Source organism: Rhea americana, unplaced genomic scaffold, assembly GCF_003343005.1.
Source record: "Rhea americana isolate MKP2758 unplaced genomic scaffold, rheAme1 scaffold_70, whole genome shotgun sequence".
Lineage (NCBI taxonomy): Eukaryota > Metazoa > Chordata > Aves > Rheiformes > Rheidae > Rhea > Rhea americana.
In genome coordinates this window covers 1,187,198-1,203,115 of record NW_028186868.1, presented here as the reverse complement: position 1 = coordinate 1,203,115, position 15,918 = coordinate 1,187,198, and the positions used below count along the sequence as shown (strand labels likewise).

The window sequence follows — 15,918 nt, the reverse complement described above, 5'->3', positions numbered from 1 at the left end:
CACAGTTGAAGGAGCTTGAGGAGCTTTAAGCAGTGTCTATTCTGTGATTATCATAAGCTGCTCCTAGGTCTGCAATAGTCTGRCACAGCTTCTCAGACATGTCCTATCAGTTGCTGCTCTGCTGGGTTTCTCTGTGCAGTGTTGCATGCTGCAATACTAGCTAGCCATGTCTTCRCYTCCTTTGACATGCYTCTACAGTAGGATTTACAAGAGAGRTGATACTGGAAGAAAGTATTACTGCTTTCTTTTCTGGTAGAGGAGCTGAGGAAATCCTCTCCCAGAAAAAGACTRTGTTTTAGCATCCATTCACATTGTTCTGTCCCTTCTACTTCACAGGAAAAAGATGCTCTAAGGGGAAAAGTTCTTGTCCTCCTAGTATATATACTGCATAACCCTATACTATACAGTAAGAATAGTATAGTATACTGTACAGTAAGAATAATATACCTTGTCCCATACATCATCCATCCCAATAACTYTCTGTTATCTAAAAGCTAGTAAGAACAGCAAGAAAAAAATACTGTCCATATCCGGCCCATGAAACAAGAATTATTGTTCCTAATTATATGGCTTCATAAATGACTTGAGATTGTTAGAATGTAGTTGAAGTAATTATGTATTGAATGAAACAGGAAACAGATGTTTGGACTTTTTAAAAAGTAATTACAAATAGCATTTTCATAAGGTTCCAAATGTCACTCCCCAAAATACCAAAATCACTTAGTCTGACATGAAAATTTCACCCAACCTATCTGACAGACTGAGATTCAAAAAGCTTCATTTTGTAGAGAAAAGACTATGGGTTAGAAAGGAGCAATCAATAAATAATTCTGATAATTGCACTTTGAGATGTTAAGTATATTTTTATAAAGTTCACTTATAGTCTGTTCTTCACAATAGCTATATTTTCTGGTAAGAGTTACTTGGAAATCCTAAAGTAGTGTCTAATCTACAATACTGRCTTACAACATTCTGCAAAAGTGTGAGCTAATGCAATGTAAAGTCAGAGCCACATTCATAAGCAAAATATTTTGCTGCTTGGACAGAGACACCTTTCACCTCCATGCATAATCAGTCAGCAAGTTGAGGATAAGAATAAAGAGATTATTCTTCATCCTCACAGTGCAGGAACTCAGGCTTCGCTTGGTGGGAGGACACATTTAATGTAGTATTTTCTAAAATAATACTAAAAGAAATTGAGTTAATTTTATATTTTTGGGCAAGGCCTAAACAATAATCTGCTTAAAGTCTCCYAGACTTAAAGAGCTTCTTGTCTAGGTTTAAAAGCAGCAGTAGCAGCAAGTGTGAGTTAACCCAGAAAATGGTAATTTCCTGTCAAGAGCCCTCCAACAAATGTCGCTTTTATATCTGGCAAAGATCACTAGGCCCCAGTGTTTTGAGTTCAGCATGCTTAAGCACTCTTCATTAAACCGGATGTAGAGTGTGAAAGGTGATTCAGGCAGCATGGGCAGGCATCCGCCCAGATGGCTATGCTTTGGACACTCCAACAAGGCTGAATAGATGCTTCATTGGGTGAGTTAATAGTCAGGCAGGGGCCAATGGGTACTTTAAAAATATTGTCTTTCAATAGTCTCTTCACTGTAGGGAAAAAGAAGTCACTGACTCACTTGCAACTAGCTGACCTACCATTACAAAACTTTCCATGTTGGACTCAGTCATAACAGAATTTATTGTAAAATACTAGATATTTGGAGTCCGTATTATTTTCAAGCAATCATTCTTTCTACAATCATGACACAGTCATAAACACAGCTGCATTGGGTATGCTTGATGGAAAGGAAGAGCAGCGTGCTGTATCCTGCCCCCTTATGCACAGCCCTAATGACCTGCCTTCTTAGCAAGAGAAGCTTCCTCAGCCCTTGCCTGCAAGCCGGAGGAGGATTCACTTTCCTTTGCAGCGCACCCCACAGTTTATTCTGTAAAGCAAGGTTTTAATMCCCAAATGGCACTTTTTTTTTTTCATGTCTGAAGTACCTAACAGATATTATGTGGCTTCCCCACATAATGCCATGTACAACCTAGAGACCCTGCACTGTATTCCCAGCGTTAATTTTATTTCTATTGCTCATAGATGAAAGTTTCACAGTCTGCAAATTAGCAGTAGCAAATGAGAGTGGCTGAAGCTGAGGCTTTCTCTTGTCATTTGTAAGGGGTATGAAAGCAAGTAATTCTCCCATTCTAAGTCACAGACTGAGTTTCACAGCCTCAAAGGAAAACTACGCCAAGTAGTAGATGGCAAAAGGCCCTTCTGTGGTTAACAGCAGAGCAGATCGATTGGTGCATTGGGAAGGAAGACAAGATAATCATTGGTATATTATAGCAAAAGTCTAGATTAACCTAGACAGAACTAGGCTCTTTAATAGAACAGTCAAAAGCAAATTCAGATATAAATCAATGAGTAATAAAGACGAAGACCATGATAACTGGTATAAAGTAAAACCTTCTGCAGTCAAAGCAGTGCTTTGCTACCTCAGCTCACATCTTGCAGCTCCACACATGACACACAGAAAAGCAGTTATTTCTGTATTTTGTTTTTCRCAATGGTCCATCCTGGTACTACCATTTCAAAGCATTTTGTACACAGTGAAATAGCCGTTTCTGGAACATCTGAGATCATCTAGGGAAAACAACTTTTGGAAATCTAACTAATGGTTTATATCATGTAGCAGGATGAAGAGAAGAGCCATCTTCTTAGGACTGCTCACRTTCTGTTCAAAATATTTATCTCATGGTTTGATGAATCCCTCTGGTGGTTGTAGGCAGAGCACAGATGACTCTCTTTTATTAGATGCCTAACTTTTTGAGAACTAAATTCAAGTGAAATGAATTTAACTCTGATGCTATACAGAATAATGTGACAACTTATTTCCTCTGTATTTATTATGGCAGGGGCTTTGTTCAGCAAGATGTGCAGGTGAAGGCAATCAGCTGAAAATGAGTTACTTTAATGTATTGTCTGTGCAGTCTAGGAAAGCTGCATTTTAAATCTACTAACTAGTGTCCAAAACTTTAAAAAWTTGAAAAGTGTTGAACTTTTTTCTGGAACCCCATATGTTTACTTAATATRAGTGCAGGTTGCTTGTCTTTTGACAGAGCGCTTTGTCCTTAACTATTTAAATGAGAGAGCCATGGTCCTAAATTGTCGTCACCTCACACAAAGCTTCAAAGCATGACTTGCACTGTTGATGGGCACTGGTAGCTCTTGTCTTCAGCACAAGCTTCTGGAAAGCCAGGCTTTCTAGAAAGAAATACAAGGATTCATGCGGTTAGTGCCTAAGTTCTACTGAATTTTTTCTATGGAAAAACCTTTCTCTGGGATGAGGAAGGAAAATACAGATGATCTTGTATAGAAATGTTGCCGGTAATGCCAATACAGCTTATTCTGTTAGCTGCATTAGAACCAGTTGGAGTGTTGCCRTTCTAGTGTTGTCCTTTACAGACAKTATTTTATTGTCYAGTGTTGTCCTTTACGGGTCTATTTCAGCACCTGTTTGCACAGATAAGTCCACAGGCTCTGAGGAGATGAGAAGCAGATGTTCAACCATGCACTGTACAACTTTGACCTCTTCCCTCTCATCTGCTAACTGACCTGTCTCCCCAGTACATGGTGGGATATGCTAAATTGCTGACTGAAATATTTCATGAATTTTCAGTTGGTCAGAAGCAGTCTTCTCCATCGCCTCCCTCATTAGAGTGGCCACCATCTGGCTTTTGCTCTTCCTGAGGCTTGTGAGTGATTCAAATATATTTGCGAAGGCAGGGCAGCCTTCCTAGCTGTGGCATCAAGGCAGCCAGCAGAAACTCCTCGTGAGGACATTGCTGTAATCGCTTTGGAGAACCCATTTATACAACTGATTACACCCAGCCCAATCCAGTAGTGTAGTCATGTAATAAGACCCTTTGGGAACAACTGTCATTTCCCTCCTTTGAAAAGCTACTGCAGCTCCTCCTTCCGTGGCCCTGCAATATATAGGGAATGGGTCTTATAGTCCTCAACCGTATAAAGCTTTGGGGATGCAGCTTGTGAGATGGGGAAARGTCAGATCCACAAGAGGTGATGGTCCTACTCTGGTGAAAGCTTTCTAGCTAAAAAATATCACCACATCAAACAACTCAGGATAATGAAATTTAAAATTATGACAGTTTTGTATAAAAAGCATAGCCCTGTGTCTATGGAATCATTTGTCCCAGTCTTGCAGTGCTCCCAATGACCATGTGAACTGGCTAGAGACCATCATGCCAAAAAGGTGTAAAACATAAGAGAGCTGAAGATACATRGCTGGCCAAGGGGAATGGGGTTCCTAACCACTGCTGTGATGCAAATGGATAATATGAGGGTAAGGCAGGGACACCCATTTCTTAGGCACAGCATACATGATCAGCTCCCCTTAAGTCAGGCAGTAAAATAAATACATGTTAAGGAAGCACTCATAGGCTTGGTTTACCGCCTGTCACTGGGCAGCCTGTGGCTACAGAAGGCAAATGTTGTTCTCTGTTTTTCTGCCTATCCTCAGCACATCTTCTCCTTAGCAGGAGGCGTTTGTCAAACTTCTCTGGTTTCTAGTTTCCAACTCTCACTGTGGACAGCTGGGGAATAGAGCGATTCTTCTGCCTCTTTTTGCAAGTTCTCCAGTTAGCTGCCTTCTTTGAAGCCAGCCTCTAGTAATTTTCTGCAGGGTGGCTTGTGAACATTTAAAAGGAAAGGCACCCTTTAAGCAGTAAAGACCCTTTCACCCTCCTCCCTGAAAACACAKCAGAGTGAGCACAGTAGAGCTGGGACATTTTATGCTCTGCTATTTACCAAATAGCAAGTTTCCCAGTAAAAGATATGAGAAAAAGATTAGAGAAATTCAATTTATTTTTCTACCATTGGAAATATCGGCCAGCAGTTAGCTCTTTTTGATAAATTCCTTTGATATTTAAATGCTGTTACTCCTTTGCAAAACTTTCTCTTACACTTTGAATTGACTGCAGGCATTGATACTTCACCTTCAATATGTTACCAAGTTGGGAGGTTGCTAATTCATATGAGTTTGCTTTGGTTAAACAGGCAGTTGTGATACCAAGAGCCCTTACTTTAAAAATAAGCATGTGGTAGATATTTCTTTAATTTGTTTTTCTTTCTTTTCATTTTTCATTGTAGTACCCTTTCAATAGCCCAACATCACGGATGGAGCCGTGTTTGATGAGCAGTACTCCCAGGCTGCATCCAACACCAGTGACTCCTCGCTGGCCAGAAGTCCCATCTGCAAACTCTTGCTACACGAGTCCATCCATGCACTCCACAAGATATGGAAATTCTAGTGACATGTACACCCCTCTGACTACGCGCAGAAATTCTGAATATGAGCACATGCAACACTTTCCTGGCTTTGCCTACATCAATGGGGAAGCCACCACAGGTTGGGCCAAATGAAAATGACTGGTATCCGCTGAGCCCTTGTACTTTAAAGAGTTATTAAAATTTTATATTATGTGGGACTTTTCATGGACATTCTTCAATGGAGGTGAAGACAAGAAAGATCCTGGGCAGATAAATGTAGTTCGTAACATGGGTGTTTTGCAGACCAGTGTGACAGAATGTTCTCGTAACTGAACAAGATTTTTGTGCTATTCTAGACCGTTACTTAGGCTTATCTGTGCCTTTTTTAATTCCGGCACGTGGGCCAATGCTGTGTGATGTCAGTTCCAGTGAGCCATTTCTCCTCCCCCCTGCTTCCTTATTGACGAATGTTAATGGGTCATATAGAGAAATACTGAAAGGAATCTATTTATAATTTGAGTTAAAGACAGAAAGTTCACTCTCAACAAAGCTCTGGCATCTGTTCTTCTTTTAAACTGCTAATGCATTCCTTAAAAACATTCTGCCAGGTCATCACTTGTTTGTATTGGTTCCTCTTCTGGGCTCCTTGAAAGACGTGTTGTTATAGATTTCAGTTTACACCTAACTTTTTGTATATTGATGCACCTTTCTGTTGATCCAATAAGCCTGATCTTTACAAAAGAGAAAAAAAGACATGTAGCATTGAATTATACACTGCCTTAAGTTGACTATTGTTCTTATTATATATGTATTTGTGTTAAGTTTGCACAATCTGGAAAAAATTAGCTTCTCTGGTCAGTAATGACAAGGTTAAGAAGGGACTTGGGGACTGGGAAGATTTTGGATTCAGAGCCACATATGTTAAATATGAAGCAATTATGTAAAAATGACAATGCAAACATGGTTAGTCATCTCATTACCTATTGACAGGTATGAAACTGTTCTCTCAATTCCTTCACATGATGATAATTCTACACACTTCTACAAAAGCAAAATTCAAAGCTGTGCCTTTGAACTTATTCTGTACTGTGTATGTGTGGAAAATGTATTGTATTTTTGGGAGAATTTTCGTAGACATTTTCTGTCAGATTTGTAGCTATTTGTGAGTTTTTGTTAGATTTTATTAACATAGCTTTTTCTTCTGTATTATAAAATGCACCAAGCAATTATGGTGGACCTATTACCCTATGGGTAAGAAATAAATAAATGGACATATGACATCAGGCATTTTAGTAACTGTTTTGTAAATAAAATCTTTTATAGCACCCAGTGTGATAATAACGATGTTTATGCCTAAAATGGACATAAGTGTTATTTGTACAGTTGTGCAAGGTATATGAGGGGTTTTCACACTCAAATAAAGTTCTTGAAATTAAATTTATATCATTTAACTTCACATATATACAGAGGTTTCTACAAGCTGATAACTCTTCAAAGTATCATAAATATGACAATGTACATCTTTATCTAGCAAAGGATGTAAGAATATGTACAACCCAGCAAATGAGCGCTTCTGCCCATGGGCTTGCAGTTGCAAATTGCTCAAAGCTGTTATTGGTTGAATAACTGTATATTGTTTGGTTTAAATCCTGCCGAGCTTCTCTTGCTCACCAAAAGGTAAGATGTGCTCTCTTCTTGAAGTACGTTGTAACAAAGGTGTTTCTAAATAACATTGGAAATGGAAAGATTGTTTTCCCAAAGGTGAGTAAATAAAGTGGCAAAATTCCCAGGTGTGGTATATTTAACTGCTGAGTAAGCTAGGGGGAGTTTGGGGTCTAAAATAACTACAAGAATGAGCTGGAAATCTGCAAGGACTGATGGAGGACATGTACTCAAAGCCAGGTTTGACAAGTGTTTAGGCTCTTAAACATTAAGCCAGGGTCCCAGTGGGGTTTTCAGAAACATAGCAAGAGCTTATCTCCATCTTCAGGTGTGTGATGATGATCTTGTTTCCTGGGTTACTATCACAGACCTGCTGAAATTTTACCCAAGTCAGCTGGTATTGTTATCCAATGTGCATTCACTCTACACTCTTCTGAGTGATGGCAGTCAGTGGAAGTCAGGCTCAGTCTGTCACATTTATTTTATTCTCATTCAAATTACCTGCAGGCAAAACAGTCCACACTGAAGAAGGTAAGTTAAGTGGTGAAGTTTTTTAGTGGTCTATAGAGTTGTGATGTGTTTGAGATCAAGGTCCTACTTTGCATTTTCTTATTGAAGATATTTAAATCAAAGCATTTTTACTGGCCTATTAAACATGAATAAGCATAGGAACAGCTGTCTCATCAAGTCTAAGAGAAATGCATATGGGAAAGGCAGTGTCACTAGGGTAGAAAAATCCACTTTCTTTTCCCTGAGGAATCCCAAACCTCTACCTTGCATTGCATCTGCCAAGAGCCCAGTCATGACCCCTTTTGCTCATTTACTGTTGCTGAAACATTGATTAATTTCCAGTTACAGGAGATTGCTGGAGATGGACTGCTGACCATGACCTACCATGGTCTCTCCAGGACCGGACTCATTGGTTAGATGCTTGCAGACAGAACTGATAAGTAACCCAAAGACCAAAAACCCAGAGCTGGGACTTTGGAAGAAGCAGGGTGGAGGTGAACCCCTGCATCATTTAAGAAAAGTCAGAAGCACTTCCTATGTTTTTTACAAGAACATGTTAAACCAAATAAAGTCCAACCCTCAATGACTTAAAGGAGAAAGTGAGAGTATTTTAGTATACAAATGTGCCATATACTTTAATATGTTTGGGGACAACTTAATTATCTAGACTTGAAGAGGCCAGGGAGCCTGTTTGGGAAGAAGGAAGGGTATGGTGCACAGTGTCAGCAACACAGAYGATAATGACAGAGAACTGCAACTAGTCAGTGTATGCAAAGTGCTAGGAGAGGGAATTTTGACCAACAGCAGCACAACAAAGCTCTGCACTCATAAGAAAGACCCATAGGTCTGACTCCTAGTCAGATAGGGCTTGAACTTTGAAAGTCTTTTGCAAAGGAACCCCCACAGTCTTTCTTTTTTAAAAAWTTTATTTATAAACTCATGTTGATGCCACAGGAGTCTGAACGTGCACTTCCATCTACCTTTGAACTGCTTCCTGATGAGGGCTTTGAAATTTAAACTGGATGTTCATGTGGAGCAATATATAGATTACTGAACACAGCTGAACAGAGGTCACCATCACCATCTGTACCAGAAGCATTGCAAGGAAAGGCAGCCTCCCCTACCCCCAACCACTGCAGGTCAGAACCCACCATATTAATATAAACTGCTATGGTCTTCAGGTCACAGGGATTTACCAGGCTGTGAAGGGCAGCAGCTTGTGAGAGGCTTATTTTACTACATCATATACAAGATGACAACCTCCGAGTAGAATGGCTGGTTATAGGCAAGAATCTCTTAAACCAGCACAGTGTGAGTTGCCGAACTCCCTGAGCCGGARCCCAGAGACCATTAATTAAACCTTTCCCTTGCCCATGGTAACTAAAACTGCTGTTACTTGCTAGCCACATATTTAAGTATATATAACGTAAATATGTGACTATGCAAATCTTTCTGAAGGAGTTTTTCATACCATGTGCTAAAATAATAGACCTCTGTCTTTTCTGTCTTTCTTCTCTTTTTTCTCTCCCTTTCTTTTTGCTCCTTCCTTCTTCTCTCTTTCTTTTTCTCTCTTTCTCTCTTTCAGTAAACATTTTATTGAAAATGTGATTTTTGTCATGAACTGAAACATACAACAAAAGAGATCTGTACCTATATATATATATATATATATATATACACACACATATGTGTAATATAAATGTATACACCCATGCATATATATGTATGGATGGATATAAAAATCTTTTACAATTCTGCAGGATTTTTCATTACCAGGTAGAAAAAAGACTCAGCGGGGGGAGAGCAGTGAGAACTCCATTCACTAGCATGAATCCTGGTTTTGTCAGGCTACCTCTCGCTGCTAAGGTCACTGCCCTTTGACAAAAACGGCCTCTGACCTCCCCAGCCCTGCAATTCTGTCGTAACTGACCCCGAAACCCATGAAATTCAGGGGCAGACATTGCTTTGGAAGGCTTAGATAAAGCGGACTAACATGGGAAGGGCTCATGGTATGCACCCATCTGAAAAGGGCTGGCAGCTCTTTGGTAGAGGATGCAATTTATTCTGTCCCCCTCTTTCACTGAAATCCTAATCCTTCATACGCTACCGAAAGTGGAAACTAAGATGCACTGACGATGAATCACGATGTGCTGTTAAAGGGCCAGTAAGGTTCTCCCATCTTTATATTTTTATTAATTTTTAAAAAAATGTAATTGATAAAGCACAAATAAAACAAATGTTTTGATGTGTGCTACAGTGAAGTAAATCAGGGCAGGCACACGCCTTATTATAAAGCTGTAAATCAAACAAGCAGCAAGACATTATTTTTACGGAGTTTCTTTCAAAAGCTGCGTTATCACACGCAGGGACCTGACTCAGAAGAAGTAGCTACGCGGTTTTGGGGACGGATTTTGCTGCTCTTCACAGCCCAAAGATCRCAAGTCATTCTGCTTTCGTGTCCCAGCTCAGCCCGACCAAAATACAGYGGGGGGCACGGCACCAGCATCGGCGCCACATTAACACCCTCCAAAAATAGGACATTAGCCCCTCTCCCCGGGGGAGGGACGCACTTTGGGAAGGCCGCTGGGATGTCCCGCCAAAAGGGGATGCTAGGGTTTGTCTCTAAACGGAAACTGGGAATTCTCACGTACCACCACCGCTCTGGGACCTTGAACTTCTAAAAAAAATAAATAAATAAAAGAAACCACCAACAAACGGTAAATCTTGCTGTGCCTGATGACATAGCGACGCTGCCCAGCAGCGCCCGCCGCGGGCCCGGCCCTGCTCACCCGCCTCGCGGTGCTGCCTGGCCTCGCYGGCTCCTGTTTAACTGCACAAACCCGGCAGTGCCTGCCCTCGCCTCCCCCCCCAGCCTGTCTGGGTTTTATTTTGCTGCCACACGTTGAAACGAAGCCCTCCTGACCCCACACACTGGCCGCGGGCATTGCCCTCAGCGGAGGCCCGAGGCYGCTGCTCATTTGCCTTGTGATGGAGATGGTTAAGTACAAGAACTGCAGATAGCTCAAAAAAGAGGCAGAATGGTGACAAAACTAACGAGTTGGGTACATGGCAGGAGGCCTTTTGKGCCACTGAGTAACCCACGGCCCCCGGGGCCGGCTGGCACCTTCCCGGGCGGTGGTGGCCGCCTCGGGACTCGAACCGCTGACTCCTGTGCTGCGCTGCCCCTGCCCCCGCCTTCGCCGGGCGCGCCGCTGGGGTTGGCGCAGGCGGACTACAACCCCCGTGACGCCAAGCGGCACCGAAGCCGCACAGATCCAGCCCCACGCCGACACGCTACATCGCTTAGCATGCTGGGAGACGTAGTCCTGTGCCCCAAAAGCTCCCTGGCTGGGCGGGCGCTGCCTCGATCACGTGCCCGCCGAGAGAGAGAGACGGAGGGCAGCCAATAGAAGCGCACGCTCTCGCCTCCTCCAGCCAATAGCGCGCGGGGACCCTCTGTCCGCCCGCTCTGGCGGGCGGGAGGTTGCTAAGGGGAGCGTTGCGTCACGGGGGGCGGGGGGAGGCCAGGGCGCGCCTGGGCGGTGGCCGCTGCCGGCGGAGCGAAGCGGAGCGGGGCGGCCGGCGGGCGGCCGGGCGGGCATGGAGCTGGGCGCGGTGCTGGCGGCCGTGGCGGGGCGCGGCGGCGCCGAGGCCGTCGAGCAGGTCCTGGGCCGGTACAACGAGGAGGTAACGGGCTGTTGGGGGGAAGGCGGGGGCGCGCGGCCTCCCCCGCGGCGCGCGCTGGCCGTTGCACCCCTCAGCCCTCGGGCTCGCCGCGGGCCGGTGCCCCGGGGTGTCGCCTCCGCACCCCCGCGGCGCCGGCCTGCCGGGGCTGCCCCCTGCCGCCGCCCCTCTCCGGAGCGTGAGGTCCYCTTCTCGCTCCGGGGGCCCGCGCGGGAGCCGGTGCCCGTTGCTGTCCCGGAGGACCCCCGCGTGCGGCCTTTCCTCTTCCCGCTGCCCTCGGGGCGCCTCCCTCCTCAGCGCTGTGCAGACCAGCCCCCGCGGCGGCAGTGGGGCTGTGTACGCGGGCTGTGCACGCGGGCTGTGCTTCCTGGAAGACAGTTTGATTTTTTTTTCTTTCTTTCTTTTCTTTTTTTCTTAATCTGAACACAAAATCAGAGGTATCAGCCGATAAGGATCAAGCCCACTGAAAGGCTTGGTTATTCCTTCTGGATCYGCTTACTCCTTGTTTTACCTCTGCTCTGTCTGCTTGGCATGTAGCACGGTGGGGTACTGGTGATCATGTACCTTAAGCTATAAAATGATCCTTTTTGCTTCTAAAGGTTTCTGACCTGCATCTGCTTCTTGGAAGAGGCTGGATTGCATAACTCTTAACTTCCTTAAAGAATAATGCTATTTAATTGCTCACCTGCCTGAGGTGTTGCCCTTTGTAGGCAGACCTTTGTCACCCAGTTTGGCCGGCCTGCGTGAGAGAGGCTCGTGCTGCGCTTCGGCAGTGACTGTGTCAAAACTTGGAGAACTAGCTCTGTGGTTGGGGGAGGGATGTAAAATGTGACTGCCAAACCTCACTTACTTTTTTTGTGCTTCTGACCAAGCTAAGGAAAAAGGTGAGACAGCTGAAAGCTGGGTCACAATAGATTGAGCTTTTAACGCTGACAGGTAGTAAGAAGTATCCGGTGTCTGCTCTCATTGCAGTTTGAAAGATATATGCTTAGTCAAGAAGCTAGAGATGTTTCTGCRTTTCCTCATAATGTTGGGAAGTGGAAATTAAGGTGAAGCTAGATGTTGAGTGGAATTTTATTTATTTATTTTTATGATGGGGACTTCTTGCTACCTAGATTTCATTAGAGCATTGTCGTCTGCTTCTAAAGATTACATATGTCACCAAAACAGGTGACTGTCCTTTGTGTAGGCACTTCTGTGACTGGCACAAAAGTTCTATGAAGCTTGTGCTCTCTCATGGTTTGGCTGTGAGTGTAGCTTAAATGCAATTGTGTTGCTATCTTATGTGCAGTAAAATTTTAAGTATTTCAATGACAGTAATTGACTTGCACTTYTAAGAAAAGTTTGAGCAAAAGTCCACATAGGTTATCTTTGTGTGAAAGAAATTTAAATGTAGAGATTGGAGCAACTGCAGGGCACTCTCTATGAATTACTATTAGACCTAGAATCCATTAGACTCATCTGATGATTTTTAACTCACTGACATCTACAGTACAGAGGGTTCTGATTATGGGCCCTTCTACCTCCTGTATTTACTCTTGAAAATGACACATTCTTAAATTTTGTAATGTGTTCAGTGGGAAAATGCATGTAAAACATCACTTCTGAAATTTGCTATACTGGATTCCATCCCTTCTCTACAGTTCCCCCCACAGATGACTTAGGCTTAAGGTACATTTTTAAGGGTAGAGGGAACTGATGTGCTTCTGTTCTGAGATTTTTAGTTTTCAGATTGAGTGTGGAGCTTTGCCTGTAGCTAAATACTTTTGAAGTGGGATGGAAATCTTTTAGTACTATTTCAATATGACACTTACCTTGTCACCTCGACACCAACTTGTCAAGTTGATCTTAATGTTTCCTACATCTCTTTTCTGGTGGCAAGAGACAAGAAGTAGAAAGTGATGTGGTGGCTCAGTGCTGTTACTCATCCAGATTACTAGGTATGCTTAATATATTTTGTTAAGGTCTAGGCTAATAGTGGTTCACAGATGGCAGGTAACTTTTCAAGTCTTAGTGGTGTTTGTGATTTACAGGAATCAGAAGAACTTAGTGCTGAAGGTTCTGTGTCATTTTGGTTTGGAATAGCAGCAAAGTTGCTGCCTGCAATGTGTTTTTAAGTAAGAATTACTGCCTGTGAGCCAAAGAAGACTGGATGCGGTGTTCTAAATTCTCTTTACCCAATTTCTTAATATTTCCGAACTAAACACAGCAGATAATCCATCCTTTCTTTAAGTGTGTTTAGTAGGAAGATAAGTACAGTTGCAGGTGGCTGTAAAATAGCTATAATCAAATAAATTAATAGGTATTTTATTCTCATTCCTCTGTTTTGTCCCATTCTTAGTGATTATTTCAAAGGTGTGTTCCTTCAGTGCTTAGACTACTGTTGCTAAAAATCTTTTAGTACTCTCAATATTCTGCAAATACAAAGATTGCCTGCTCTTAGTTTATTAGTCATTAATCAATGCCCTTAGTTTTTATCTTTGTGAATTTGTGTCATTCAAGAGTGAAAAATTGTTGTTGGGAACCCTGTAAAAATAAATATGTAAATAAAAGGAATTATTTTTGTAGTGTTCTCATGAACGTAACTGGTATTGTAGCCCTTAATGGCAGGGTAGATATCCAAGCTCTTTCTGCGTAATTGTGTGCTTGTGTTTTGAAAGGCAAGGGGCCCACTAATGTGCTTTGAGAGTCACTGTTGTTTTTCAGTTGCTTGCGTGATGTAGAAAACTTTTGTGTTAAAAGCAATAGAAATTTTGATTTTGTTTTTCAGAAGCTATTTATCATGCTCAATCATTTAGCTTGAAAGTTTTAAAATATCAAATTACCTACTGGTAGTGCTGCTTTTTCCTTTGACTTGGAGAATGAAYTCCGTCATTTGAGCAGTATTTCATTATTAACATACTTCAAGATAAATTCAAGAAAAAATGGAACTAGACTCAGTAACCAACTCAACTGCTCGAAGACACACAAGCACTCYTTGTTAGACCATACCTGTCTTATTTGTTTCTACAGGTACAGTTAAACATACCATGATAATGTGTTTTGAGAATTACTGCAACATGGAAACGGAAGAAAATATTTAGTAGCCTCTGTATTAAGGCTTATTTGACTTGTACTTCTTGTGTTCTGGACAAGCTTATGCTGTGGCTATTCCAGRTTGCAACACTTTAAAGTACAATCAAAAGCTTGTAAACAAGAGCTACTTTAGGAAGCCTGAGTAGTAAGATCATTGTGAAACACAGAACTATAGCTAATGTTTTCTTGGCCTTTTAAARTGCTGTGTAAGGGTGTTAATTCCTGTTACAAATACAGCCTATAGACCAAGGCTCATTCTGCACTAGCYGTGAGGTAACTGTGAAATTGTTAATTGGAACTGCTTACTGAAACTATTACTGTTGGGTAGAATGGGWGAAGGATACGAGTTTACAGGGTATCACTTTATTAGTTAAGGTTCTAACCAGAGTGCTAGAGCTTATAATAATTTTGTAGTTGTTACCTGCTTAACAGGTGATGTTCGTGCCCAATGAATGTAAACTTTTTTCTTTTTTACAGAATAGGGCCGTTTTCAGATTTGATCCAGCAGATGAAGAGAAAAGGAAGGTAAGTAAAACAAGCTATCCAGGTTCATGGATGCTCTGTTTAGAAATGTAACAAAGGAAAGGTAGCTTAKCTGCCATTGTGAAATGATGCAAGTAGATGTTGTTTAAATGGTACTTACAAAAAATTCTGGTTTTGTCTTTTTTCTTCAGTGCAAAAGACATGAGAACTCCCCATTCCCTTTTTTCCAAAAGAGGAAAAATAATTCCCCAAGCAAAAACAAAAACAAAAAAAACCAAACCTATCTCAAGAAAATGTAGTAACAAAAAAGATGCAAGRAGTTTTGATGGATACAGACTTCCTTGGGAAAAAAAAACAGTTAAGATTTTATTGGAAAATAAATTGGAGATACTGTCTTCTGGATCTGGGATAGAAAGCAATTTTATAAAACATATTCCCATTTTTCCCCTCTCAGTTTGTAATAATGTAACAGATGTATTTCTTGGCTGTGTTAGACATTTAAAGAATATTAAGGATTATGATGAAGGGAAAAGTATTGATGAAAGCTCTGAAGCTGTAAGGAAAACAAAACTGTGAAATACTTGCTCTGTAGGTATCTGAAATCAGTAGAATGTGTGCTGTGGATGTGAAGTGCCAAAAGCAGGAAATGTTTGTGTTTTATGACAGGGAGCTGTACAGGTGTATCAGGTTTTAATGACTCCCTTAAGAATCATCCAGTCTTATAGTTTGGACTGCCCTTTTTTTTTTTTAATTATTATTTTTGTAGCATAATATGTGATGACGTACCTTTTTTCCTCTATTTAAAGTTCAGGCTGAGTTGCAGCCTTACTGGTAAAAGGCTCATTAATGAGCAGGGTTGCATGCTTTCTCTGTTTTTGAAATGAATTCAAAATTTGAAATGAGAATGTAACATTCCTGTAAGGATAGTCTGTCTCAAATCTGACACACATTGATTTACTCCATGACTTTACGCAAAATATAAATATTTTCAGTTCTCAAATCATTTTGATGGAAGTTAGTGGGATGAGTTTTCCTTTATCCTTTGAATTCACAAAACTGTGTTTAATGTGTAGTGTAACCTTAAGTTAGTTCTTTATTTCACAGCAGACTTGAAGACCTCTTAGCTTGGCTTTATTCTGGAGTTCAAGTATGTAATTCAGCATAAAAGTAAAGCTGAAAGTTACATAATACTATGGTTAATGTTTTTATTTTGATTTCCA

The 15,918-nt window shown here is 41.7% G+C and overlaps 2 protein-coding genes across 3 annotated transcripts in view; both read left to right on the top strand.

Moving 5' to 3' along the window:
- RFX4 (regulatory factor X4) overlaps positions 1-5,437 on the top strand; it is a 76,495-nt gene extending 71,058 nt beyond the window's left edge. The window contains exon 18 of the mRNA XM_085321664.1: positions 5,165-5,437. Coding sequence (XP_085177790.1) covers positions 5,165-5,437 — 273 coding nt within the window. The remainder of the gene's footprint in view (positions 1-5,164) is intronic.
- Positions 5,438-10,979: 5,542 nt separating this feature from the next.
- The window catches only part of RIC8B (RIC8 guanine nucleotide exchange factor B), a 39,282-nt gene continuing 34,343 nt past the window's right edge, over positions 10,980-15,918 (top strand). Inside the window, exons 1-2 of one of the 2 annotated variants that reach the window (XM_085321705.1) lie at positions 10,980-11,119; positions 14,693-14,740. In XM_085321705.1, coding sequence (XP_085177831.1) covers positions 11,057-11,119; positions 14,693-14,740 — 111 coding nt within the window. In that variant the 5' untranslated portion in view covers positions 10,980-11,056. Of the gene's footprint in view, positions 11,144-14,692; positions 14,741-15,918 lie in introns of both variants that reach the window. The other variant, XM_085321704.1, reaches the window with a different exon arrangement.